This window comes from Prosopis cineraria, unplaced genomic scaffold (assembly GCF_029017545.1).
Source record: "Prosopis cineraria cultivar Desert tree isolate PC_DT_omini unplaced genomic scaffold, ASM2901754v1 PC2, whole genome shotgun sequence".
Lineage (NCBI taxonomy): Eukaryota > Viridiplantae > Streptophyta > Magnoliopsida > Fabales > Fabaceae > Prosopis > Prosopis cineraria.
Window position 1 is genome coordinate 411,919 of NW_026555333.1, and position 26,744 is coordinate 438,662.

Genomic DNA, 26,744 nt, shown 5'->3' on the forward strand with positions numbered 1-26,744 from the left:
AAAATTTAAATTAGTTTCGGCCAACTGGCAAAAGAGTTGAAAACCTACAACCACTCGCTATTTTTCTCACATTTTCTCTTACTTTTTCTATTGTTCTTCCAATTTTCACACATTTTCACGCACTCAAACATTTTCTCTCTCTCTCACTCTCTCACCCCCCCATTCTTCCAATTTTCTCTCCAAACTTTCCATCATAACGCACTCAATCCTTAACCAAATCACACAAGATCAACTTCATCCTTCTCATCCCATCCCTTGTGTCAACCTTGAGATTTCAATCAACCACCGGAAGAGATGAAGTGGTTTGGCCTCTTAGGAGAATCCATGGAAGCTTTGAAGATGGGGATTGAGGGTTGAAGTCTACATGAGATCCTAGAGAGAAGATGGAGTAGAGGATGAATTCAAGGGCTTCATATGGCTAAGATACCTCTAAAATCTAGCTTTCTCATTTTACACAATGTTTTGATTTTTAGCCTATGATTGATACATTGGTAACTTGTAATTCTAGTTGGAATTCATATCTTTTGTAATGAGAATGCTTGGCTTTATTATTTTCCTTTTGATGAACATGTGATATACTTTCAAACCAATGGAATAAATACATAGTTGTTTATTTCTAGCATTGGTTGCCTTTGATTTTGCGTCCATAATTGTGTGGGTTAGGATCTAGGCTAGGTTAGAAAGGGTTTGCATAGTTTTGTCACCTAATCTAACATGCATTGTCACAACTCATCTACTGGAAATTAATTAAACACTTTAGGCATTAAAAAACTCAACTAGGGAAATGAACTAAGATATTACTTGATGGATTAGTGAGTTGAACTAGTTTAGTTTATCACCCTTGGTTAGTCTATCTAAGGTATCCAATTTGGCCACAGAGGGTAACAAAATGAAAATGCCATAAATAATTGAGGATAAGGATTCTTTCACACATCTAAATTTTAGGGCTCCACTTTAATACATAAGGAGTTCACACATTCATTTTTCTATCTCAATTTTTGGTTGTATTTTCACTAGTTTGTTACTTTGATAAATAATTGAATCACTCTTATTTATAATTTGCAGCATCATAAATAACCTCTAAAATAATTTGGCTAAGCTTTTTAGAAGATGACCTAAGTTGTTTCTTACCTACACTAAAGTTTAATTTAGAATTGATTTTGAGAGCAAAGTGACTAGCCTTGTTAGTCAAACGCTGATTGAAGTCTCTATAATTGGCTGTCACTTTTGTTCAAGGCCATGGATGATAAAACACAATTGCGGGCGATGTGCTTCGACTGCAGGCAGATGAAATTACAATGACACACCTTGGGCAAATGAAAAATCAGAGACATGTGGCAGCTACGAAAATAATCCTAAATGAAGATAATTTAAATAAAATTGCCAAAAAGACTTGGGTTGATAGGCTTTTAGGTTCATATGGTAGGAAAATTATATAAGAAATCTCAAGGAGCCTTGTTTAGATAATCCAATTCTACAGTAAAGAGCTAGGAGACATAACATGTTGTCTAAAGGAGTTCTTTTGAGCTAAAAATTTTTCTCTTTTTTCTTTTCTGAATTTGGTTTATGTCTTTTATCTAGATGTTTTGCAATAACTCAATGAACTTTTCTAACTCTCAATCATGATAGGGAGTTACTTTAATTGTGATGGATCTTCTCTTTTAAATTTAATTTATTATTTTTCTTGTTAGACACAAGTTTTTGACTATGAAAATTTATATTTATATTCATACTTATCTCTCTCTATTTAATTATTTTATGATATAGACAGTCGTTATATGATATGTTTATGGATGGTTTGATGAATTGAGATGCGAATAATTTACCTAAACCTAGAAAAATATATGCAAATAATTGAATTGGAAATAATTTAAGATCTGTGGTGACTTAAATTGTAGTTTAATTGTTTGTTTAAGATTTTAATAGAATTAGTGAAAGTTAGTTCAATCTAAGATAAACACACTCTAATATATAGAGAGGTGATCACGATGCCTTATGAACAATTGTCATCGTAAACAAAAGAGGAGATAAATAACTAAATTAGAATAAGACATTCCATTAGGTGAATCCTGATCCACGATACTTATTTGATCAGTTATTTTATTGTTTCTATGGTAGCTTATTATATGCATTCTTTTATTAATTATTAAATCCCTATTTAAAATTGGTTGGTTTTATTAAATAACAAGGTTATTTGCTTTTCTCTGAGTTCGACTCTTGAAATACTTCGGAAACTTATTACTACATCGATTCCATACATTTGTGAGAGCAATTAACAAAATTAATGAGTTTTCATTTTTTTATTGTTTTACAGAAACATGTTGAAAGTTACTTATAAATAGAATTAAAGAAATATAATTTAGGTTATATTTGGATAAGATTCAAAACTAAGATTTTGAGTCTCAAATGCTTGTTAGAAAATATGGAATGATGTTCAGGTAAATTTTTAATCTCTCAAATTTGTCTTACTTATCAATTTGGTCCCTTAAATTTAATTTTTTTATCAATTTAATCCCTTATACTTTTTTTAAAATTATCATATGAGTCCTTTAAATTTTAAAATTCTTAAAATAACCTAATATGTAAAACATATTGATGATCTAGTATGTATATATAGTTGAATAAGAACATATTAACCCTCAAATCAGTTTACTTTTTATCAATATAATCACTTATATTGTATTTTGATTCTCTTGTTTTTAAAAATTATAAAATCTACCTTTTTGACCCAAATAATTATACTTTTTTATTAATTAACACGGTTTGCCATTAATATTCTATTTTTTATGTTATCAAATTTTAACAATATAACCTCATTTTTAAATAATATGGATCAAATTGATAATTAAAATAAATATATAGGGTGAAATTAATAAAAATTAAATTTAAAAACTAAATTAATAATTGAGATAAATTTAAAGAATTAAAAGTTGTATTATTAATGAAATAATAAAGGAACTTTTGTCAAAAAGCCTATTTAAATAGAAGCCAATGAAACCAAGGAGCTTTTAATTTTTTATGTCTGGCTCCCCTTGTAACTCACAAGTCACAAGTGATATAATTAGCCATGTAATATTATCAACATGTTAAAAAAATTAAATTTAATATCTTGTTATTTATCAATGTATTCGAGCTTTTTAATATTTGATAATTTATTAATTTATTTTAAATTTTTATAATTTACAAATAATAATAATTATATATAGACTCTCTTTTTAAATAGAAATTTAAACTTTGATATTTTTTCTTAAAAATACATTGAAAAAATATTTATTATAAAATTCATGTCATTTTTTTATTGCCATTCATTTAAACTTATTTTTGAGTTTTATAATTTAAACGTGTTTGTGTTTGTTAAGCAGACTTTCAAGAAGAAAATATCAATTTAAACTCATTGATTTTTACCTTAACTTCAATTTGCAAGCCTGAATTTATTCTAATTTCAGTTTTGTAATTTCTAAAGCAAACATGCCCTTAATAAACCTCTAGTAAATGAACGGGCTTGACTAGACGCCGGGGGGGGGGGGGGCATAAGAGTTAAGAAAAGTAAGCAGATGAAAGTTACTTCTGATTTCTTTCTCGGCTCAGCGACTATAGGATGGAATTGAGATCAAGAATGACGCTGTTACAGTCTAGAAGAAATTAGACGGAGAGAAACAATGAGACAATCAAATACTTCGCAGGAATTCAAGAGCGCGGGTGTTTTGCTGAATGCAACAGAAAATAGAAGAGTAATGTCCGAAATTCTCTAGTTCAGACATGGATGTCAAGTTTACTCGTTCATCCAAACCGCACATCGAAGACACTGTCCTTCAAGCAATAAATCAAATGCTCTGTTTATGTCCTTAAAGTCAATCTCGTGGGTGACAAAATCATCCAGCTGCAGTTCCTGTCAATTATTGAGGGCAGGCTTAATTAAAAGATCTGGCACTTTGACAGAATTATTGCTGTTTTTACAATATGCTGTACCTTTGCTCTGGGACTCTGTCAAAGTTCCTACCATACACACACGAAGAGAGGATGGAAATTAAGAGCAGATAAAAAGAAAAAGACGGAACACAATTACAGGGTCAGGTATAAGTGATCACCTTGTCAAGATAACGCTTGAGGAGAATGGGAATATGAGTCTTGGGCTCGAGTCCCCCAAACAAGGATCCCACAAAGACTTTTCCACTGTGAAGGACTTCAGAGGAACTGAGGGTTAACTTGGATCCCGGTTCGTCAACTCCCACCACTATTGTTTTCCCCCATCCCTGCACTCAACAAACATCACTTTTTTCAATTACCCTTCCATTACTTTATTCATTGAAAGCTCCACCTCCCACAAAACATCCAATCACTTCTCTCTTTCCTCTTTCCCACAACAGAAAGCAATCACTCCTATCTCTAATCCACAGTCATGGACTTTTTTTTCTCTTGGTTAATAATTACGACAATTAGCAGAAACGAAATTTCAACTACTTCAAGTAGATGAGCAAGCAGAGAGAGACCCTTCGACAAGAAGCATATGCATCATGCACCAACGACGCCATCCCCACGCACTCCAAGCAGCAATCAGCCCCTCCACCTGTCCTATCTCTAATACCTGTTTCACATTTATTTCACTCGCCATCTCATTTTCTGCATTTGAAAAACCAATTAGGTATTTATATTTTTTTCATCGTGTTAATTAAGACAAGTGAATTTTGAATTTTGAAAGACTTTAATGTACTAATAACAAAGACATTGCGTGCTTAACGGATAAGCGAGATGGACCTGGCTAACAGCTTTGTCCCCACATTCTCCGGAATTGACGAAGTCAGTGACTCCAAGCCTTTTGCCTGGGTGAAAAGTGAGGAGACAAATTGTGACAGGGAGACATATACAGACTGTCAATGGCATGAGATTAATCACAACAATATTAGCCATGAGGCGGTCGGTATTATCAAATCATATGACACAGGTGATTACCAATTTCAAATTTGTCTGGGTTCAAATCCACCCCTATAATCCGCGCAGCTCCACAAAGCCTAGCCCCCTCCGCAACCTTTAGGCAAGTGAAAAACAATCCATTTCACAAGCAGGAGAGGAACACAGGTAACATGGAAAAAAATAGTCCAGTGCTTTAAATTTTTGTTCCTCCCATGTACTACTCGATCCAACAACTCGAACAGTGAGATTTCAATTTCAAAATATGTTTCCTCTGCCCAGGAAAATACACAGTCGATGCTTTTAATCTTACGATGAAAGTCAATGAAAATAACATTATTAGAATACCACTACAACTATAAAAAAAATAAATTTAAATTATACACCAGTGCATACCTTGGACTGAAAAATATACTGCCCATCAAGTTAATAGTCACGAATGAGTGAGAGGGTCTTGTTTTTCTTTGAAAAATATCAGCAGGTGAAGCATACATGAACAAAGAATAACACCGCAAGGTCCAAGTATTTGGTGGAGAAAAATAAATGGCCCGGAAAAAGGAGCATATATAGTGAGGGGTATACGTACAGCTAATCCAATACAACCCAGCCTAAATATAGCGACCGTTGAGCCTGCCTCAATGGCAGCTGTGATCCAAGCAGCGCCCACTCCTGAAAATAGTCAATAATTCAACAGTAACGTGTGCCCGCACATCTAATCCAATTCTTTAACTCCGCATATTGCACGACGAATAGCTCGAGTCTACGCGTCACCAACAATATTTACTTTGTTCAGACAAGCATCGCTTTCGCATTGAGCTTCCGGCGTGCAGCCAAACATCAAGTTGGCCCAGCAATAAAGGTTCGGGGAGGTAATCCAAAAATAGGCGAACATCAAATCAAGTTAATTATAGATATAGATATGAAGATTACTACTAAATTAAACTCTGAGACTGATCCAAAGAGAATCTTAACACTGTATGGTCAAGACTTGTAATCCCACGCTTAAAAAAAGGAACCCTAGTTCACGGTTATTTTAAAACAAAGGAATGGAAATTACCAGTAGAAACACCGCAACTGAGGAGGCAAGCCCTGTTGGGGGGGAGGGAGGGAGGGATCCTGGTCAAATTGGCGACGTTGACGATAGTGTACTGGGTGAAGCTGAAAACGAAGAGGAAGTGATAAATGGGCTGGCTTCTCATGTCAGTGAATCTGCTGCTCTCCTGCCTGGGCATCCACGGCGACACCCTGAACCCCACCTCCGATCACAGGTTGCTCTTCTCCGACCTGCAGTCCTCGCACTCCCCGCATTCCGACAGGAACATCGGCCCTCTCCCACGCTCTCCACCACCCTGTCCATTCCAATCTCAGGCTAGTTTTTCACCGGACATCAAGTCAACTACCAGAATCCCAAAGCTTACCCGACAGCCTCGTGGCCCAGAATTCTCAGGCGAACTCCGGGAGGATCCTTCGCCACACGGAAACATAACCAAGAAATAAAATACATAAACAAGGGTCTCGCTTAGTTCACATAGCAGGGTGTTCATTAATTTAACAGGGGGAAACCTCCATCCTCCAGAATGTGACGTCGCTGTGACAGAGAAAGGTGCATACGATGCGAATCCGAGCTTCCCGGGCCATGGGCGGTGCTACAATGATATCCTCGATCACCAGTGGCTCGCCGGCTTTCTGACATAGGCGGCTGCAGTTTCATGGGTTAGAAGCTGGGAAATCAACATTTCAACGTGTTATCGAGAAATCCCAAATTGTCGTACCTTTGCACTGGATTGGCTGCCCTTCCCTGCCGATACATGGCGTCGCTTCCATGGCGATTCAACACAGTCAAGAACCTTGGCAGTTGACCATCCGAAGGCGTTGGTTGGCTCCGCGATGTGGGTGGGAATCGCGGCTTTTTATTTGTCGTCTCCGTCTCCTGCCGCGTGTGACTTGACGTCAGGGGGCCCCATCAACTTATATTAGCTTAAGACGAGATTGGCTAATTATTTATTCCTGCGAAACGTGGAGCAGATGACATCTCCAGGGTCCATCCTGCACAAGCCAGCTCATTGGCGTGAGGCTTTTACGTTGAATCACCTCTCGGATGTTAAGCAGCATGGTTAATTTAGTAAATGGTATTGAATTTGTCGGCAATTTATATGATTTTTAGAACTAGCCTTCAAGTTTATTGCGAATTCACCTAGTTGTCAGTTTATTTTTACCTCAATAATGACTCTGTGAAAACAATATAAAGTAGTTTAGGGTATTTTTATGGGAAAAAAAATAGTTACTGCAGTATACAATTTGTATGTGGCGTGAGAGACTACAAAAAACTTTCCGACAACGTTTTACGAAAAAGGAGAGATAGTAAATTACACTCGTCATCGGATCACCTTTTCGATGATTAATGATTAGTTGAGTTCGGGATGGATTCGAGGTGAGGGAGGGTGGCCTCCACAGTTCAATGAGACAATGACCATTTGAAAAAAAAAAAAGGGAATGTTTCACTCTTAAAAAAAATATATATATAAAATAGGTTTTGACCCTCAATTCGTTTCTTATGGCACCCCATTCACACTCTCCTATCTCTCCATGATTTGATTAAAATTTTATATTAGTTAATTAGTTTACTCTTGCGTGTTTTATCTATTTCTTTTAATTTAGGGAGTATATTAATAAAGGACGCTCCAATCAATTAAATTCTTTCAGAGATCATTAGTTGACATTCTCACTTCAAACTATTCTACTTATGTCTTGTAACTGAACCGACCAGATTAACTAATTTCTCACCCTTCCCGCACACTGTTAAATCCCAAATTTAGCCCAAATCAATCTCATCCTGGATTTCATGAGACCCGAGCCAACTGGGCCTTGGCGATTGGGCCGTAGTGGGGTCCAGTGTACGAAAACTCGTAGACGGCGCAAATTGATGCACAAGGTGGAGACGGCTCGTAAATGTTTTGCCCCAACGTCACGCATTCTTTCCTCTCTTCGCTTTGCGACTTGGTGTCTTCAAAGATTGTCGCCTGCATCTCCGGTGAGCGCTATTTTTTCAATTACCTAACCTGTTATATTTTACCGAAAGCTCTAGAAGCTTCGAAACGTTGCGATACTTAGATCTCAGCTGCTTAACCCGTTCTTGTTATTCCGCATCCTTTCTTTCTATTGCCCCATCCAATCCCCCTCCCTGCTCCTTCTCAGGTAGTTCTTCATGGCAATATGACTGCCTTCTCCGATCCTATTTGTATGAGGATTTTTTCCCCCTATCTTCCCTTAATTCATGACGCTGTAGCATATATCAATTTTGTTTTGATATTGGATTTTTTTTTGGGTGGTTTTATTAACTAGGCTGTCGAAATCTCACCAGTTCCGAAGCATTCATGCATTTTTAAGGGTTTAACAAATCTCATCTTCCACGCTTTCGCGTATATTGATAGAAACTAGCATATTTCTTCCATGATTTCGCGTGTATTGAGGGCCTTTGCTGATTGTGATTGATGTTTCGAATAAACCTCAATGACACTATCCATTTAATGACTTTGTTATTAAGGTTTCTGTTTAACTTCATGATAGCTCCTTGTGCTTATGGTGGGGAAATGGCATCAAAACCTCTTTTAATCCCAAGTAATAATGACGTTCGGTTCTCTATGGGTTGACTAGGCAACTAAAGTGATGCAAATGACTACATTTTACTGTTGCCTTGAAAAGAATTAGCTGTTATTTACATAATTTTACTTTTCATGGTGTGATGAAGATTTAGGGGACTAAATGGGAAAGCTGGAGGTCCTCATTAGGCGGAAAACTAGCTTTGCAATTTTATATCATTGTTAGGGATGATATAATGTAACTTTCTTTGATGCTATATGTGCATCCATTCTTTGCACAAATGAATTTATGTTTTACAATGTAGAGTAGAAAGGGCATACATATTTCTGACTGGCAGTTAAGCACTTTGTTTTCTATTTCAGCTGATAATTTGAGGTTAAGTTGGGGGAAAGGAATTTTACAGTCGTAGTATCACTGCTCATACAAGTATGGCGTTTTTTGCATGGACACTGTTTATATTTACGGTTGAACATGATATATTATATTGCTTCATCTGCGTGGTTAGGAGGGCTTGCCTTGGGATATCTATTAGAAGCATCTTTTAATTAATATGTTTTTGCATCTGGATTGTGCTGCAGCTACTTGCAATTGTTTTGGCAGCACTTGTTCTTTGGAAATCCTTGGTTCAAGAGTCTGTATCTGACCTTATAGAATGGCAGGCCAGAGCTCTAACGATGGTCCTGGTGCTAGCAATGTTTCAGCAGAATTGTCTGATTCAACCGTTCAGCTCAATATCAAGACTTTAGATTCCCACATTTACAGTTTTCAAGTGGATAAGAACGTTAGTAATGGCTATTAATAATCTTCTCAATTTCTGTCATTTTACTTTTTTCAAGGCATATTATACTACAGTAATATCTATAGCCCATGGGTTAGAGTTTAGCGATATAACCCCTGTTTTTTTTAATATGTAATCTTTCTTGAAAAATCATTTCAGATGCTGGTTTCATTGTTGAAGGAGAAAATAGCCGATGAAATTGGTGTTCCAGTAGGTCAGCAGCGGTTAATATTCAGGGGGAAAGTCTTGAAGGATAATCATATTCTTTCTGAGTATCGTATCCTTCAGTTCAATTATTATTCTTCCTCTCAGATTCAGGTTTAGTGGATATTACTTGTTATTGCATGACAGTGTATTCTTGAATGACATATGGAACAGAATAGTTGGATAAAGAATGATTTAATACTTATAAATTGTAATTATGGTTGCATTGTTTTTGCGGAGCAATTTAGCTAATTGTTGGTGTGAATGGTACCTTATGTACATTTCAGTGTATGGTTTATGTATATTGAATGAAGCAATCTGATATAAACATTTGCTACAGCACTTTATTTCTATCATTTATGCCCCTTTTTTGAACTATTCTACCTTCAGGAATCTGGAAATTGTGATACTTGTTCTTTGTTGGTTTAACTCTATGAATGGATGATTTATACCAAAGCATGTTTTATATTGTTTGTCTGTTTTATAACATGATCCTTAGCCAATTTTACTCAGACATTGAGCATGGGGATACATTGCATTTGGTTCAAAGGCAGCTGAACCAGTCACAGACTCCTGGTACCAGTTCTGGTGAGACAACTGGTACAAATGGAAACCGAGGTAAAGGTTAAGACTGCCTTCCCTTTGTTCTTTTACAGTTCTTGAGAATTTCTGCAGATCATCTTTCTATTGTACTAACCAATTATTAATTTTATATGTATGGAAGGAAATGATGCAAGCTCTGGGGCGCATCGTAACCGTGCTGGGCAAATTTCACACAGTGTTGTTCTAGGGACCTTTAATGTGGGGGACCAAGGTGAAGGAATTGTTCCTGACCTTAGTCGGGTGCGTTCTTCAACACTACATTCGAGTAGTTAGCGTGTATATGCTTTTTTGCATCAAGTTTTCAGATATCTTAAAATATGCTTCCAGGTCATTGGGGCAGTTTTGAACTCTATTGGAATTGGTGGGCAGAGCACTGGTGGTGTTACAAATGGTACACAGTCTTCTCCAGTAAGTATCACTTGTTGTCTGGAAAAATAACCGTGCATAGCTATAATCTTCCTCTCAATCCGTTAATTTTCTTTCAAAAAACTAAAAAGTTAGCGAATAATCATTTGAGTGGTAAATGCCACTTGGTCATGGAATGTAAATTGTTAATCATCTAAGCCATGAATTATTCTGAAGTAAGCTCTATTGATCTTTGCTTGATGTTTTTTATTTTAGTTTATTTCTTTTAGAAAATTGCTGCGTATTTCTGTCTTTCTTTCTTTCTAGACTTCCATTTACCTTGTTCATTGACTGATCAAGGTGTTGTAGCATCTACTTTATTTAGCTGGCTTTTCTTCGTGAACATTTTGTCATCCACTTAATGTTAAGCATCTTAAGAGTTGTTCTTATGTTACTACCTTTGGATTCACATTTTTATGCTATTGTATTAGCATCTTTAGTTTATTTAGTTCCTCTGATTTGCTAACATTTGTTAAGTAGAACTGTTTTAGATCATAGAATTATCTTTTCTGTCATCATTTGCTAGCATGCCACATGCCCTCCTTCATTGTTATTCTTTTAAACTCACTGGGTGTATTTCTTATCTGGAGCCAAATCCATCTACTCAGGGTCCTTCTGGGAATGAAGCTGGCGGAATGCATCCTCAAAATCAGAACCCATTAGGAAATCAAGCTCAGACTGGACAGACATTTCCTAACCAACCATTCCAATCTTTACCTCATGTAGTTCAGATTCCTCTGGCTGCAGGATCCGTAACTGTGCCATCACTTAGTGCAGTAAGAACATAAGCTTCTTTTATTTACAGCCGGCCTTCTTAATTGTCTTCACATTTATTAACATTATGTTTTAATTGTTCCCTTAATACCAGCCAATTCCTCATTCACTGGATACTCTTTCTGAGTTTATAAATCGCATGGAGCAGACACTATCACAAAATGGTGATGATACAGAGCTCATTGCAGTGACATTCCAGATTGGAAAAGACCATATTTTAATTAGTTCGATTTTCTCAAGCAGGTTATCAGACAAATTCATCTTCAACGAGTGGAGGAGAGCAAACACAGGTGGAATTACCCTCCAACCCACAAGGGTTGCCAACAGTTGAAGCATTGACTGCTGTCTTGCATCGTGCTGAAAGGCTGCTCAGTGGCCATGCTATTGCTGCACTATCTGTAATCAACTCATCTCTCTTTCAGAAATATAGAAACCTTTCCCTCCCAATGAAATAAGCATGTTTTTGCTGTATGCAATTTGTGGGGATTTGTTGTGAGTGGTAGCATAAATTTTACTGGGAGGAAGGGATATATGCTGGAGTTTATAAGAACGCAAATATGAAATTGAAAAGGATTTTGCTAGAAAATTCCTGGTCATGGATTAAATGGTCTAGTTTTATTTTCTTAGTCACTTTTACCTTTGGAGAATACATGTGCTTTGGTGCTAAAAGATGCCAAAATGGATTATATGTTGAGCCTACTTTAAGAGGTACTTCTTCTGGTCTTATATATAAGACACCTTTTAGAAGTAATTTTTGGTCCAAAATATAGGACACCTTGTAATAATTAAACCACTTTTTTCAATTTTACCCATTCTTGATTAGCATAAAGGTATTTAATATAGTTGTATTATTATTTAAAGTCAAGGGTAAAAATAAGAGTATATCTTACTTTTTAATGATATGAAGAAAAAAAAAACTAACTTTTTTTAAAATGCGTGAAATGGTTGAAAGTGTCTTATTAGGACCGGGGGGAGTAAGCGGTAAAATATTGATTGATGTGAGGCTGAAAAGAAAAGAATCGTTTCTGTATAAGGTTTTTCTTCTATCAGTTGATGTACTTGATGCTTGAAAACATCATGGACCTACTAAAAATCATGTTTTTATTGATCCTAATCCTTACATCCTTGTCTGCAATTACGGGAATATGCTAATTCTAGCAGATGCTGGTTTTCTATTGACTTTTTTTTTTTTTTACCAACTATTGATGTTGAAGAGACCAATGATGTTACAACGCCTTAATTGCAAAACTCTGGGACGCATTTTATTCCATTGTGCCATTTATGCATTGATATCATCTTTTAGATGCCATGTCTTATCAATTCTAATTGGATTGGTAAACAATCTGATATTTGAGAGATGAATCTAGTGCACGCTCAATAAACAAAATTTTCTCATGTTGTTCCTTACATACGATTTATTTATGTATGATTATACAATCCCGCAGTTCTGTCTCTGGCCTGTATTTACCTAGGTGATTTGCCCTTTTGAGTTCATCCTTTAGAAGTTGTTTCTATCCTGCATGTGTTGATTAATAAAGAGATATTCTGTCTTTAAAGTTAGACGTCACTTCTGAATACAAAAAATTATTATTGTTGCAAGTTACATTATTAATATTGCTATATTTAACTTATATCTTATCATCTGATTGTTGTTAATTTGTAATTTGTAAATCTAGCATATTGCAGGACGCTTGGAACGCGAGGGAACTACTTCTGATCCAAATATAAGGGGTCAAATACAGTCTGAGGCAATGCAAATAGGACTTGCCTTGCAGCACTTGGGTGCATTTCTACTTGAGCTTGGCCGTACAATCTTGACACTGCGTATGGGACAGTCTTCTGTATGTTGTCTTCCTATTCTATATGGGGTTGCTTTAGGTTAAGCTGTGAGGCATATTATTCATTAAGATCATCTTAATTTTTCAGGCAGAGTCTGCTGTCAATGCTGGGCCTGCTGTTTATATTTCGCCATCAGGACCTAATCCTATAATGGTGCAGGTTTGCCATTCTCTTTTGTTTATGTTCTGGTTGTATCGATCTATTCTCATTAATGCTGATGCGGGAACATTTTTACATGCATACTTGATTGTGGAACCTGAGGATGGTTAACATGCAATGAATACTTTGAACATAGCACTCTTTCTAAATCAAATGGATTGTTTAAAGTTGAAAGGAGGATAGTTATTTGTTTGTGTAGAATCAATTTTCAAATTTTAAAACTGTCACAGTTATGTGGTTATAAGGCAATATTTATTGCACATGAAACTTGATAACTGTTTCTGGTTTCAAATCTTCCTGTCCTGAGTACTTATTGGGAAAAGTATTTTATATTGGACTTTGTTAATGGCATACAGTGATCATTGCTAGAGAGTGTAGAGGAAGTAGTTTATATAAAATTTCGATAAATATTGTTAATCATGTAAGCTGTCAATGAAGAGTTTATACGAGTGTGGAATTGATGTTAAATTATTGTGAAGCTGAATATGTTTGCATGCTGTTGGAACCCTCTAGTCTATTAAGCTTAAAAATAAGCAAAACCAGAAAATACACTGTAAATGTAACTAACAATTACTATTGCTGAACAATAGAGTGGGATTACAATCAAAATAAAGACTCAAACTACACACAGATGGCAATTACAGAGCGTGAAACAACATAATCTACACCGTCTGAGCAGCAAAAGGAACATTGGTCTCTCACAAATACAAACTGAAGTAGAAAGATAAAATGATCAAGAAAAGATGATCTTCTCCACCCCTAATCTGGCATTCGAGAGGCCAGAACTCTCCTCACTTGACCACAATTCTCCAAACAGTCCTCTCCATCCGTCATCACAGAAGTACATATTTAAAGAGTCAAAAGTAGTCATTACCCCTATTGACACTACCCATATCCTAGGCTACACCTAACCTGACTTTTCTTTTTGAATCTTATAGTTATAAACCTTCAAATAAACCTCTTGACCACTGGCCTTAGTCTTCTCTGAATCACCTCCCTGCCTAGATTGTCTACTGTAAGCCTTAGGAAACAACAACAACAACAACAAGCCTTTATCCCACTAGGTGGGGTCGGCTACATGGATTGCAAGACGCCATTGTGCTCTATCATTTATTAAGCTTTTAGAAATATTATTAATTAAGAGATCACGTTCAACAACTTCCAAGAGTGTTCTCTTAGGCCTTCCTCTACCTCTCTTAATCGGACTCAAAGTTATATGTTCCACTCTTCTCACTGGTGCCTCCCTTGGTCTTCTTTGTACATGCCCAAACCATCTCAACCGATTTTCTACCATTTTTTCCTCAATAGGTGCCACCCTCACTTTTTCACGTATGTGCTCATTTTGAATTTTATCTTTACGTGTATGTCCGCACATCCATCGTAACATTCTCATCTCTGTTACTCCAACTTTATGCTCTTGCTGTCCCGTTAGAGCCCAGCATTCACTACTATATAACATTGCCGGTCTGATAGCAGTACGATAAAACTTTCCTTTAAGTTTATTAGGCACCTTACGGTCACAAATAACTCCTTTAGCTTTTCTCCAATTAAACCACCCAGCTTGAATTCTATGTGAAATATCTCCACTGATTTCGCCATCATTTTGAATAATGGCTCCCAAATATCTAAACTTTTCCACTTGAGGTATGATTTGATCTCCCAATTTCACTTCCAAATTATTTTCGAATAGTCCTTTACCAAATTTACAATATAAATATTCCGTCTTACTTCTACTCAGACGAAAACCTTTCGACTCCAATGTCCTCCTCCATAACTCGAGTTTGCAATTAACCTCTTCTCTTGTCTCTGCTATAAGAACTATATCATCCGCGAAGAGCATACATTTCGGGATTTCCTCTTGAATATGTTCCGTCAAAACATTTAAAATCAAGTTGAACAAATAAGGACTCAGAGATGATCCCTGATGTAGTCCAATCTTTATAGGAAAATCCTTTGTTTGACCACTAGGCGTTCTTATACTAGTTTTTACCCCCTCATACATATCTTGTATGGCTTTAATATAAGCAATCCGTACTCCTTTTTTTTCCAACGCTTTCCAAAGCACTTCTCTTGGTATACGGTCATAAGCTTTTTCCAAATCAATAAAAACCATGTGTAGATCTTTATCTTTACAACGATACTTTTCCATTAATCCCCTTAGTAGATAAATTGCCTCTGTAGTTGATCTACCTGGCATAAAACCAAATTGATTCTCAGAAATACTTGTCTCCAATCTCAACCTGTGCTCAATTACTTTCTCCCACAATTTCATTGTGTGGCTCATGAGTTTAATCCCTCTATAGTTAGTACAATTCTGAATATCTCCTTTATTTTTATAAATAGGAATTAATGTACTTCTCCTCCACTCATCAGGCATTTTCTTGGACCGTAAAATCACATTAAATAACTTAGTTAACCATCTCACCCCTTCTTCACCTAAACATTTCCACGCTTCGATAGATATACAATCAGGTCCGTTAGCTCTACCATTTGCCATTTTCTTAAGAGCTTCCTTTACCTCCTTATCACGTATTTTTCGATAGAATGACAAATTTTGTTCTCCTTCACCAGTTACTAAATCCTCCAAGTTACTAGATGAATCCTCTCCATCATTGAAAAGTTTAGAAAAATAAGTCTCCCATCTATTTTTAATTTCATCATCTGTAACTAAAATTCTTCCCTCTTCATCCTTAATACACCTTACCTGTTCTAGATCTCTTGATTTTCTTTCCCTACTCTTGGCAATCTTATAAATATTTTGCTCTCCTTCCTTCGTCTCAAGGTTCTTATAAAATTCTTCAAAAGCTTTGGAACGAGCTTCACCCACAGCTCTCTTAGTTTCCTTCTTAGCCATACGGTACCTCTCCCAATTTTCCTCATTGTTACACAAATGTATGGCTTTAAAACAGTTCTTCTTATACTTGATTTTGTCCTGTACACTATTATTCCACCACCAAGACTCCTTATCTCTCGGACCAGAACCTTTCGATTCTCCCAAAACTACTTTTGCAACCTCCCGTATCTTTTTAGCCATATCCTCCCATATGATGTTAGCACTTCCCTGAGAATCCCAAATTCCTTTATCCAAAAGATTTCGCTTGAAAATATCTTGCTTCTCACCTTTTAATTGCCACCACCTAATCTTTGGTGTTACTACTTGTCGACGTTTTTGGATTTTACTCATAATACACACATCAAGGACTAGGACCCTATGTTGTGTCGTTACAGCATCTCCAGGGATCACCTTACAATTTTTACAAAGTTTTCTATCTGTGTTCCTAACCAAAAGAAAATCAATCTGCGACCTTGAGGCTCCACTTTTGTAAGTGATGAGATGCTCATCTCTCTTCTTGAAACAAGTGTTGGCAATCTTAAAATCATACGCCAATGAGAAATCAAGAAGAGTTTGCCCTTCATTGTTTAGCTCTCCAAAACCAAAACCACCATGCACCCTCGCATACTGACCAGCTTCCCTCCCGACATGCCCATTAAAGTCTCCTCCAATAAAAATCTTTTCACTCTGTGGTATGTGTCGAATCAACCCCTCCAGATCCTCCCAAAATAATTCCTTAAGACTGGCTTCTGTCCCGACTTGCGGCGCATAAGCGCTAACAATATTAACAGTCTCACGTCCAATTATCATTTTTAAAGAAATAATTCTGTCTCCAATTCTGCTAACTTCTACAACGTTCTTCTTCCACTCCTTATCTATAATGATGCCTACTCCATTGCGTGCACTTACTTTTCCTGTATACCAAAGTTTGAAACCTTGAATATCCTTAGCTCCTTCTCCACGCCATTTTGTTTCTTGCAAGCAAAGGATATTGATTTTCCTTTGAATCATAACCCCTACAACCTCTACAGATTTACAATTTAATGTCCCAACATTCCAAGTACCAAATCTAATTTTGCTCTATGGACTAACTTCTTTAGCCGCGTGCGTCCAGAATGACGCGGTAGCCCTTGCTCATTTAACACTACATCCGGGCGCCGATGCAGCGGCTCTAACTCACTTATCACTGTACTCGAGCCATGCAGCGCGTTACTTACGGGCAACGACCTAGCATTAACATTATAACGTCTATTGTCCATGTTCATGATAGATTCAACAAATTTTTACATTGGCTGTTGATGGCCTAACACAACCCTCCTCCTTTACCCGGGCTTGGGACCGGCTATAAACATAGGCGGAGTTACTGTAAGCCTTAGGAAATGACAGGAAAATCTTTTGGGAATCACCAGCTCTATCAGTACCCTCCCCTTGAAACTTCACCTTGTCCTCAAGGTGAGAATTAGAAAGTATTGGCAATTTCCTCCCCAAACAGCTCAGCTTCTCTTGTGTTCTTGAAGAATCTCTAGCCAATGATATATCTGGTTGCCACTGTTGTGAAACCACTCTTGCTGAGATCTCTCCATTTTAAGGTTTCTCGATACAACTATATTTGTATGGACTTTGAATCCTTTGGGAACCTAGAACACAAAAAACCATGCTAGAATTTGGACTGCCAAGAACTGTGATATTATTAATATCGCAGCACTTCATCCCCTTTTCTGCACTAGTTGCCCTCTTTGTTGTAGCAAAATGCAGATTGTCTGAAGATGGTGTTATATGACCCAAGTATATTCTTTTATAGCTCCTCCACTTCCTTTTTGTTCAACAAGAGAACAATCTTCAGCCTCATGCTTAAACACTATAGCTGAAATGTAACTTTTGCCTCGGTAATTTTCGCCTCTGTTACCTTCATCCCAAATGAAAAGAATCACAAGCTGCCAAACAAAAGTTTGCTGCAGATCTGGAAAATTTTCAGACTCATAAGCAGGGGGCCAAGTCTTCAATATCGAGATCAAGGATTCTGAGCCTAGAAAATTTTCTCGTCCCTGAAATTCCCTTGTTGCTGCCATTCTTGCTTTTGCATGAGTGGTGACAGCATCTAAAGTGAAGCAATATAGAAATAGCACCTAGAAGCGAGGCCACCCTCTCTTTCTCTAATATTCTTCCCTTGTTATCTTCAGTTTCAGCCATTAACCGCAATTCTAGAGGCCTGATTTGCCTGTTCTGCTGGTCTCTACTGCTCAGCCAAAACAGTCTTCTAGTGCCAATAGTTGCCTCCATCTTGCCCCTTGTTGCTGAACTGGTGCTACTTATGAGAGAAAATTTAGCCCCCTTGCCCCTCACTTCCAACAAGTGGGTAATTTCAACCATAAAAAAGAACACAAATAGAATATAGGTGTACATGTTCACCTGGAGCCTCTTTAGTGCTTCAATGTGCTCAAATGAAAAAGCCCAGTAATTAGTCCCGAGCATCTTTTTGCACTTGGACAGAATGGAAGACGCTCTTGGCTTGCTCACTGTTGCTTTTCCTCTACGAGAAAAATTGCAGAGGTATATGCTTTCTCCAACATGTGTCTTCAAAAATCTCAATAACCCAGAAATTTTCTCTAAACAAACCCAAACCCTTGAGAAGATAAGTGGGACGTGCAGAAACTGCGGCGCTTGGCACCCAATCATGATAAAGAACAACCTTATACCCACCGTTTCATGCCATGTCGACATTGAAGAGGTAAGAAAATTTCTCTAGATGGGTCGATGCTGTATTGAATGAAGACTCTCTCCCTATCCTTTGATGGTGCGTTTTGGCAAGCAGTTTAGTGTACGTATCTCTAGGGTTAAAAAATTGAATGGGCATTTGGGCCTTACTTATGTTAACTGGCCCATCAATATTTATTTTCTCATCAAATTGAGGGTGTCTTCCCCAACTGATGTGCATTTGGGCCTCACGTATGTTGCAAACAGGTCCTTCAATTTTTATCCTCTTGTCAAATTTAGGGCTTCTACCCCAACTAATTTGACCTACCTGATCCAAGACTCATTTATTTTTTCCCTACCTTGCTCGTTTTCTTCCTCAACTGATTGCAATGACTGGCCTAGCAGTCGCTGGCTTCTCTTGTCTGCACCATATGTCTCTTCTTGAGCCTCCTTGCCATCATCATCTTCGGCCTTTACCCAGATGCTTCCGTGCCCATAATTTTTCCAGTGCTGTGCTGGAGCCTTCTCAACATCCCATGCTCTCTTCATTTCCTTCTTTGTTTCTTCTGCTGTGACATATGCTTGCTGGACATCTATGGGAATTTTTAGCATAGTTTTGACAGCATCCCAGACTTGAGATTCTACATGTTTCAAGACTTTCATATCTTCTTTTGGGTTGTCAACAAAAGCACCTTCAAGCTTCTCTTTTTGTGAAAAAGGTGATGAATTTAACTGTTGTTCTGCACTAGACTCTTTCGCTCCTCCTCCTTCTTCAACCTCCATAACTCCCTCTGTTTCTTGCTCGGCTGGTTTCTTCTCATCTTTTTTCTCACTTACAGCATCTTCCTCTGATTTCTTCTCTTCAACATGCATCTCCTTGTCTTAAATCTTTGTGCACTTCTCTAATTTCTTCTGCATTTCCTCTATTCTTTCCCCTATATTTTTCAACAATTTTGACATCTCAGCTGCTGTAACTACAAGTTCTTTTCGCAAGTTTGCCATACTTTTTTTTTTTCCTTCTCTCCCTCAGATCAACTGCTCTGATACCAAATGATGGAACCCTCTAGTCTATTAAGCTTAAAAATAAGCAAAACCAGAAAATACACTGTAAATGTAACTAACAATTACTATTGCTGAACAATAGAGTGGGATTACAATCAAAATAAAGACTCAAACTACACACAGATGGCAAGTACAGAGCGTGAAACAACATAATCTACACCGTCTGAGCAGCAAAAGGAACATTGGTCTCTCACAAATACAAACTGAAGTAGAAAGATAAAATGATCAAGAAAAGATGATCTTCTCCACCCCTAATCTGGCATTCGAGAGGCCAGAACTCTCCTCACTTGACCACAATTCTCCAAACAGTCCTCTCCATCCCTCATCACAGAAGTACACATTTAAAGAGTCAAAAATTAGTCATTACCCCTACTGACACTACTGACACTACCCATATCCTAGGCTACACCTAACCTGACTTCTCTTTTATCATTTGAATCTTTTAGTTATAAACCTTCAAATAAACCTTTTGACCACTGGTCTTAGTCTTCTCTAAATCACCTCCCTGCCTAGATTGTCTACTGTAAGCCTTAGGAAATGACAGGAAAATCTTTTGGGAATCACCAGCTCTATCACATACAAATAAATAAATAGCAGTCATGGCATCAAAGTGATTTCTCCCTAGTGAACCAAAAAAATGGCTGCATCATGGGGTATAGAATTAGTTAGATTTAGGATTTCTGTTTTAATTGGACTTACCTTTTAGATTTGATTTGGATTGAAATTTCATCTTGCTGTTCTCCATCCTCTATTCCCTCTCTCCCCCTTCCTTCCCATTCTACATCACTGCATGCGGCAAAATTTCTACAGTATGCTGCTTTTGCAGGGCATAGAAATCAAAGTGCTATTTAAAGCTTCAAATATGGTGTAATTTGATTTCAATAAGCAACTTTTTTGTGGGTGCCAAACTCTTTTGCTCTCATGGACACTGGTTTGTGTGATATATCCTATTCATTTTCCCATTGGGGATAGCAGTGTTGTTGAATTTAGTATTGGAATATCCGTTACTTATTGTCTTGCTATTCTACCTTGTTTTGGAATCTCTTAAAACAGAGTCTGTCTTTCTGCCATTCTGGTGCATTCTGATCACATCACTGCAAATTGGTTTATAACGTGTTATAATTGTATGGAGGTTCCAGATCATTCACTGTTCCACACTGGCTCAAGTTAATTCTTGAAATCAGTAGCACATTTGATGGTCACTCTCTGAATCGATGAAGCCAGCACTTAATGTGATTATTTCTGGTCTTGCAGCCTTTCCCACTTCAAACAAGCTCCCTGTTTGGTGGTTCTGTTCCTTCTTCAACTCCGGCAACATTTGGTACAGTTGGTGTTGGAAATGCCCCTCGGAATGTAAACATCCATATACATGCTGGTAAATCAAATTAGTTGTTTCATTGACTTTAAAAGTGCAACCCTGCATTAACTTCGCATGCTACCAGGAACTTCTCTTTCACCAATTGTTTCGGCAATTGGTTCTAGGCCAAATAATGGGGAAGGGGTATCAAATGAACGTCGGAATGCTCCTGGTTCTGGTGATTTAGGTTCAATGCATGCTTTACCTGTGAGAAATATCATTGCTGCAGCTGTACCTTCATACCCTCCTGGCACTGGGACCAGTAGTGGTATGCAATCCAGTGGTGTTTCTACTTCACAACCGCCTTCTGATTCAGTTGCATTATCATCTGTTATAGCTGAAATCAATTCTCGTGCTAGACACATTTTTGGAAATATGCAAGGAGATAATACAGTTCTGTCAGGTGGCTACCAATTTATTGCTCCTATATAAGCAATCTCAATGGCCATTGATTCTCATAATTGTTTTTGTATCTAAACAGGTCAAGTGGAGTCAACCAACCGGGACTTGCCTGTTGGAAGGGAATCACAACCTGCTACTGGAAATGAACAGCTAGATACCATGGAGGCGAATGCTGTTGAAGCTTCCAGGGTGTCTTCAGTTGCTTGCACATCTGAAAGTGGAGTATGTCAGGTATTAATCCTGGATCCCTTCTATCCCCAGCAATCATTATTTTTAATTGGCAAATATCTAACCATTCAATCACTTCCAGCCCCAGCATGAGGCAGCCCAAACTTGTAAGAATGAGGGGGGAGGTGTTTTGAGCAACACATTTGGCTCTTCCAATCAAGATTCATTAAGTTGGTCAAGAGGAGAAAAAATATCAAAGCCAGAAAATGCACAAGAAAATGCTCCATCTGCTGGTGAAAAACATGCAACTGAAAGCGCCAAAGCTGTTCCCCTTGGACTGGGTGCGAGTGGCTTGGGGCATAAGGTCAGCTTATAGTTTATCTCTTTATGTGTGAGATTTGGATTAACTCAGTAAAAATATTATTTTCACATTCACAAAATGCTTAGGAATATGGTTGCTCCTATGTTATTTTTTTCAAAGACATTTTATCATTGATAACACAGTACTAAAGTAATATAATTAATAACAGTTCCTTTTTTTGCCATCCTGATAGTCTAGATATGCAATTCCATATGATTTTAGTTTTGTAATATATTGTTTTCAATAATTTTGCAAAATATGACAAGAACACGCAAGGATAAAAAATTTTTGTATATAATTATGAGGAACACATAAACGCAAGACAAACATGAAGTAAGGGTGCACATGGCCTGGGTTTTACCCCAACCCAATGTGCATGTTCTTTGGCCCAACCCAAAAATAATTTTAGAAAATATTTTAAAAACATAAAAAGTTTTATTAATCAACAAAAATATAGTTAGAATTATTTAAAATAAATTTCTTATAAAACCAATTGGTAGAATTATTGCCAAGTCCCTTACAATGATTCCAAATACCCAAAAGTCCCATGAAATGTACAAATTACTACCAAGTCCCAATCCTCTTAATTATTAATAAGTTTATTGTGCAATTACAAAAATATCCTTATATTATTTTATTTTTCATAAACCACCCCTTCTCCTTCACCTCTTTCCCTCTAGCACATCACATCTGCACCAACACGGCAACACCAACAAACCCTTCCTATTTCATCTATCTGTCTCTCTCTCCCATCCACCCACAGTGTCCCCTAAGCTATCTCTCTCTCCCCTCCCTGTCTCACCCTCAACATTCTTCTTGTTCTTCATGATTACTCTGCTTCTTCCTAAGACTTCCCTTCTTCTCTACTCACTGTCCTGACCATTGCGCCTCCATTCATTTTCGCCATTCATCTCTTACCCTGTTTTCTTCCTCTACCAGGAGAATTTGCTAGCTGTGAATTGACCCCAACCTTCAACCGCAACTGCCAGAAAGAGAAGGTGATGTGCCAGAAAATCCCACCGATATTGACCTAGAATATCGAGAGTTTGGTCTTTGCATTTTTTGCTTTGTTGTTCAATTTAGCCTTGTTCAATTCTTTGTAGCCACTTTTGTGGGTTTTTTGTTATGTTGGCATCCATCAAGATTTCAGAGTAAGATAGATGAAGGAGGTGGAGTGATTTATTAAAAATAAAATAAAATTTTTATAATTGCATAATAAACTTATTAACAATTAAGGGGCTTGGGATTTGACAGTAATTTGTGCATATCATGGGACTTTAGGGTATTTGGAATCGATTGTGAGGGACTCGGCAGTAATTCTCCCAAACTAATACTAGGATTAAAAGTAATATTTGTTAAATTTCATATGCTTAACAATTATCCATTATTTATATATGATATAAAGTTAAAAAATAAATTTTAAATTTTGAAAAAGATTAGAAAAATTGAAATCACGAGAAATGTCCATGATAATCTTAAAAACAATATAATACATAAAAATACTAACAACAAGAATACTATAAAGTAATTTATTTTAGCCAATTTTTTTTTTTTAAAGATACATGTATGCGTGGGTTGTGTTAGGCCAGGTTTGACCCTAGCCTGGTGTCCAGCCCAACTAGCTAGGCCAAGACCAGGCTTCCTGGCTAATGCACAGCCCTAAGTCATGAAGTATAAAGAGATCTATGATCATGCTCAGACGGGTAGTAAGGTGTGGAATTTAATGGGACGGGAACAGCTAAATTTAGCCTGCAGGCTTTTGAATGTTGGAATGGATTTGGAGAGGTCCTTGGCTTGAATGGTCTTATTAGGTTCTTTGATGTCTCACTACTTCTGAAAGCCCACACAAGCCCCCTATGTCCTGCATAGAAGTTGAGTTTTAACTGTGCCACAGGCTGTTTCATCTCCGAACTCCAAAACAGAATGTCTGAGATTGCTTTTATTAATATATCTAAGATGTAATTATTTTTCTGTGCAGAGAGAAATCTGATGGATTTTTCTTGTGGTAATAAAATGAGATAGAAAAGAGAACAGAATCAGTAGAAGCTAAAGAGACAAATTAAATTTTATCTCAATATGTTTACAAACTCCGTCAAATTTCTGCTTCAACATTTACTGCATTGCATGACTATATTCTGACTCATCTTCACACAATGACACTCATTGTTTTATGTTGTTACACAAATTATTGTTGTTGCTTCTGTTATTAAATAAAATGTATGATCCAAAACAGAGGAGAATGAGACTGCAACATCCTGTAGATAGAGGTGCTGATGATGGATCAGCCAGTTCTTCAGGTAATCAACATCAGCAAGCCAGGACAAGTGGGCATAATATATTGCAAGCTCTTGCAAGTCATGGAACTTCTATGAACCAGAGAAATGCTAATGGTCCATCCCAAGTGCCCCCTTCTCCTGGTAATGGCCAGATTGATGTGGCTGGTGTTATGTCTCAGGTCTTGCATAGCCCTGCTTTGAATGGTTTGTTAGCAGGGGTTTCACAGCAGACTGGAGTCGGCTCACCTGATATCTTGAGGAACATGTTGCAGCAGTTCACACAGAGCCCACAGATGAGGAACACTGTCAATCAAATTGCCCAACAGGTTGGCAGTCAGGATATGGGGAATATGTTTGCTGGAATGGAAAGAGGGCAAGGTAGTGGCATTGACTTTTCAAGGATGCTCCAACAGATGATACCCATTGTATCTCAAGCTCTTGGAGGTGGAACTCCTCAGTCATTCCCTGCTGAAAGGAGGGATCCCCAGGCACTCTATGGTGATGGAACGCATGGCAGAGATGAAAACTTTGATCATCAGAGTTTACAGGTTTGTATATTACCAACAAAAAGGCTTTGGTTGCAGCATTGCACTTCCTAGTTTTTAATTCTCTGATATGAAAAGGAAAATAGGTTTTCTGCAAGTCACGTGTGTGACCTTCAAAGATCTCTGATTCCCACAGGAGAAAATTGTTTAATAACCCCATCTTTTGGCCGTAACTCACTCTTTATTAAAAGCAAGTGAAAAATGGTGCTAACGGATTAAACCGTAGGAAACGGTGATTTTAGGATCTGCACGCTTCTATTTATTTTTCGAGGTTAAGATTTAAAAAAATTGCTTTTTATTCTGATTGTTTCTTAATCTCTTGCATATTCTAGATCAATCTCCAACCAGTGGTAGAGAGGATGGAACACGTTAGTACACGATCAGATGTATTCCGTGCGGTGGTGGAAAATGCTATTCGGCTATCCAGAGGGGGAAGTTCTTATGGTGGTCTTCTGGATGAGTTGTGTAGTGATGAGTATCTTCCCGGTGTAAGTTGCCCTTCATGTCATTTATTCGCTGGAAGCTGCTGCATGCAGTGCCAAATTATTTTCATGCAGACAGCATGATATTTCATTATATTCCTGTTCTTTTGGTTGTGTAGGACTATATGGAGATGTTACGACACGATGTTAGTCGGCGGCTGAATGGGAATTCTGGGCGAGACTAGTTACAATTCCAGCTGGAAGCTTATTTGTTTTCTTGTTTGCTGATACACATTGATTCAACAGCTGTTGGCCGTTCTGAAAGCCCTTGTAAAGAATGAGTTTGGGCGTCCATGGGTGCCCCCGCCCCCCCCCCCCCCCCCACACAAAATTATTTGTTGGTCTCGATCATTTTGATGGACTTCCAGACGGCTTCGTGTGGAAGTTCAAAAGTACACCACCCGACTGACGCTTGTCACACATATATATATATATATATATATATATTATATTGAACATTGGGGATTTGATAGCTTATTTTATTTTATCGACTGTGTGATCTTTTAGGCTCGATGATGGTTGCTTTAATCAAAGTCCTTTTGTACATCCCGGACTTCAGAAAGAAATTGAAAATTCCAGGTTTTCTTTGTGGTTTAATTCGTTTTCTTGATTTCTTACTGTTTCGAGGTTTTATGAATTTACACATGTATGGTCAAAATTTGCACTGTTTTGAGGTTTAGATATTTGGGAGTCATTATTTAAAATGATGGCGAAATTAGTGGAGATATTTCACATAGGATTCAAGCTAGGTGGTTTAATTGGAGAAAAGTTAAAGGAGTTATTTGTGATCGTAAGGTGCCTAATAAATTTAAAGGAAAGTTTTATCGCACTGTTATCAGACCGGTAATGTTATATAATAGTGAATGTTGGGCTCTAACAGGATAGCAAGAGCATAAAGTTGGAGTAGCAGAGATGAGAATGTTATGATAGATGTATGGACATACACATAAAGATAAAATTCGAAATGAGCACATACGCGAAAAAGTGAGGGTAGCATTTATTGAGAAAAAAATGGTAGAAAATTGGTTGAGATAGTTTGGGCATGTATAAAGAAGATCAAGAGAGGCACCAGTGAGAAGAGTGAAACATATAACTTTGAGTCCGATTAAAAAGGGTAGATGAAGGCCTAAAAGAACACTCTTGCAAGTTGTTGAATGCGATTTCTTAATTAATAATATTTTAAAAGCTTGATAAATGATAGAACACAATTGTGTCTTGCAATTCATGTAGTCGACCCCACCTAATGGGATAAAGGTTTGTTGTTGTTTGTTGTGTTGTTGTTGTTGTTATAGTT

General features: G+C 37.3%; 1 protein-coding gene and 1 pseudogene across 6 annotated transcripts; one reads left to right on the top strand and one right to left on the bottom strand.

Moving 5' to 3' along the window:
* Positions 1–3,547: 3,547 nt before the first annotated feature.
* Positions 3,548–6,857, bottom strand: LOC129303269 (alcohol dehydrogenase-like 7; annotated as a pseudogene).
* Positions 6,858–7,822: 965 nt separating this feature from the next.
* Positions 7,823–25,908, top strand: LOC129303903 (ubiquitin-like domain-containing protein CIP73). Of its 6 annotated transcripts, XM_054943488.1 has the most exons (19): positions 7,848–7,939; positions 9,168–9,289; positions 9,446–9,563; positions 10,004–10,108; positions 10,215–10,333; positions 10,421–10,501; positions 11,089–11,274; positions 11,367–11,436; positions 11,516–11,670; positions 12,949–13,113; positions 13,199–13,270; positions 21,114–21,234; positions 21,302–21,619; positions 21,698–21,849; positions 21,929–22,150; positions 24,381–24,564; positions 24,640–24,971; positions 25,301–25,456; positions 25,570–25,908. In XM_054943488.1, the coding sequence occupies exons 1-19, from the start codon at positions 7,858–7,860 to the stop codon at positions 25,633–25,635; spliced, it is 2,826 nt and encodes a 941-aa protein (XP_054799463.1). In that variant the 5' UTR covers positions 7,848–7,857; the 3' UTR covers positions 25,636–25,908. The 6 variants fall into 6 exon arrangements, with proteins under 6 accessions (XP_054799460.1, XP_054799463.1, XP_054799458.1 ...); XM_054943485.1 differs by having other exon boundaries at positions 7,823–7,939; positions 9,087–9,289; positions 24,381–24,971; XM_054943483.1 differs by having other exon boundaries at positions 24,381–24,971.
* The last annotated feature ends 836 nt before the right edge of the window (positions 25,909–26,744 follow it).

Bases quoted from the DNA above. Each gene is read 5' to 3' on its own strand.
- LOC129303903 (XM_054943483.1), top strand. From the start codon at position 7,858: ATGTTTTGCCCCAACGTCACGCATTCTTTCCTCTCTTCGCTTTGCGAC. The intron at 7,940-9,167 runs GTGAGCGCTATT...ATAGAATGGCAG, and splicing joins GATTGTCGCCTGCATCTCCG to GCCAGAGCTCTAACGATGGT. The intron at 11,671-12,948 runs GTAATCAACTCA...TTGTAAATCTAG, and splicing joins ATGCTATTGCTGCACTATCT to CATATTGCAGGACGCTTGGA.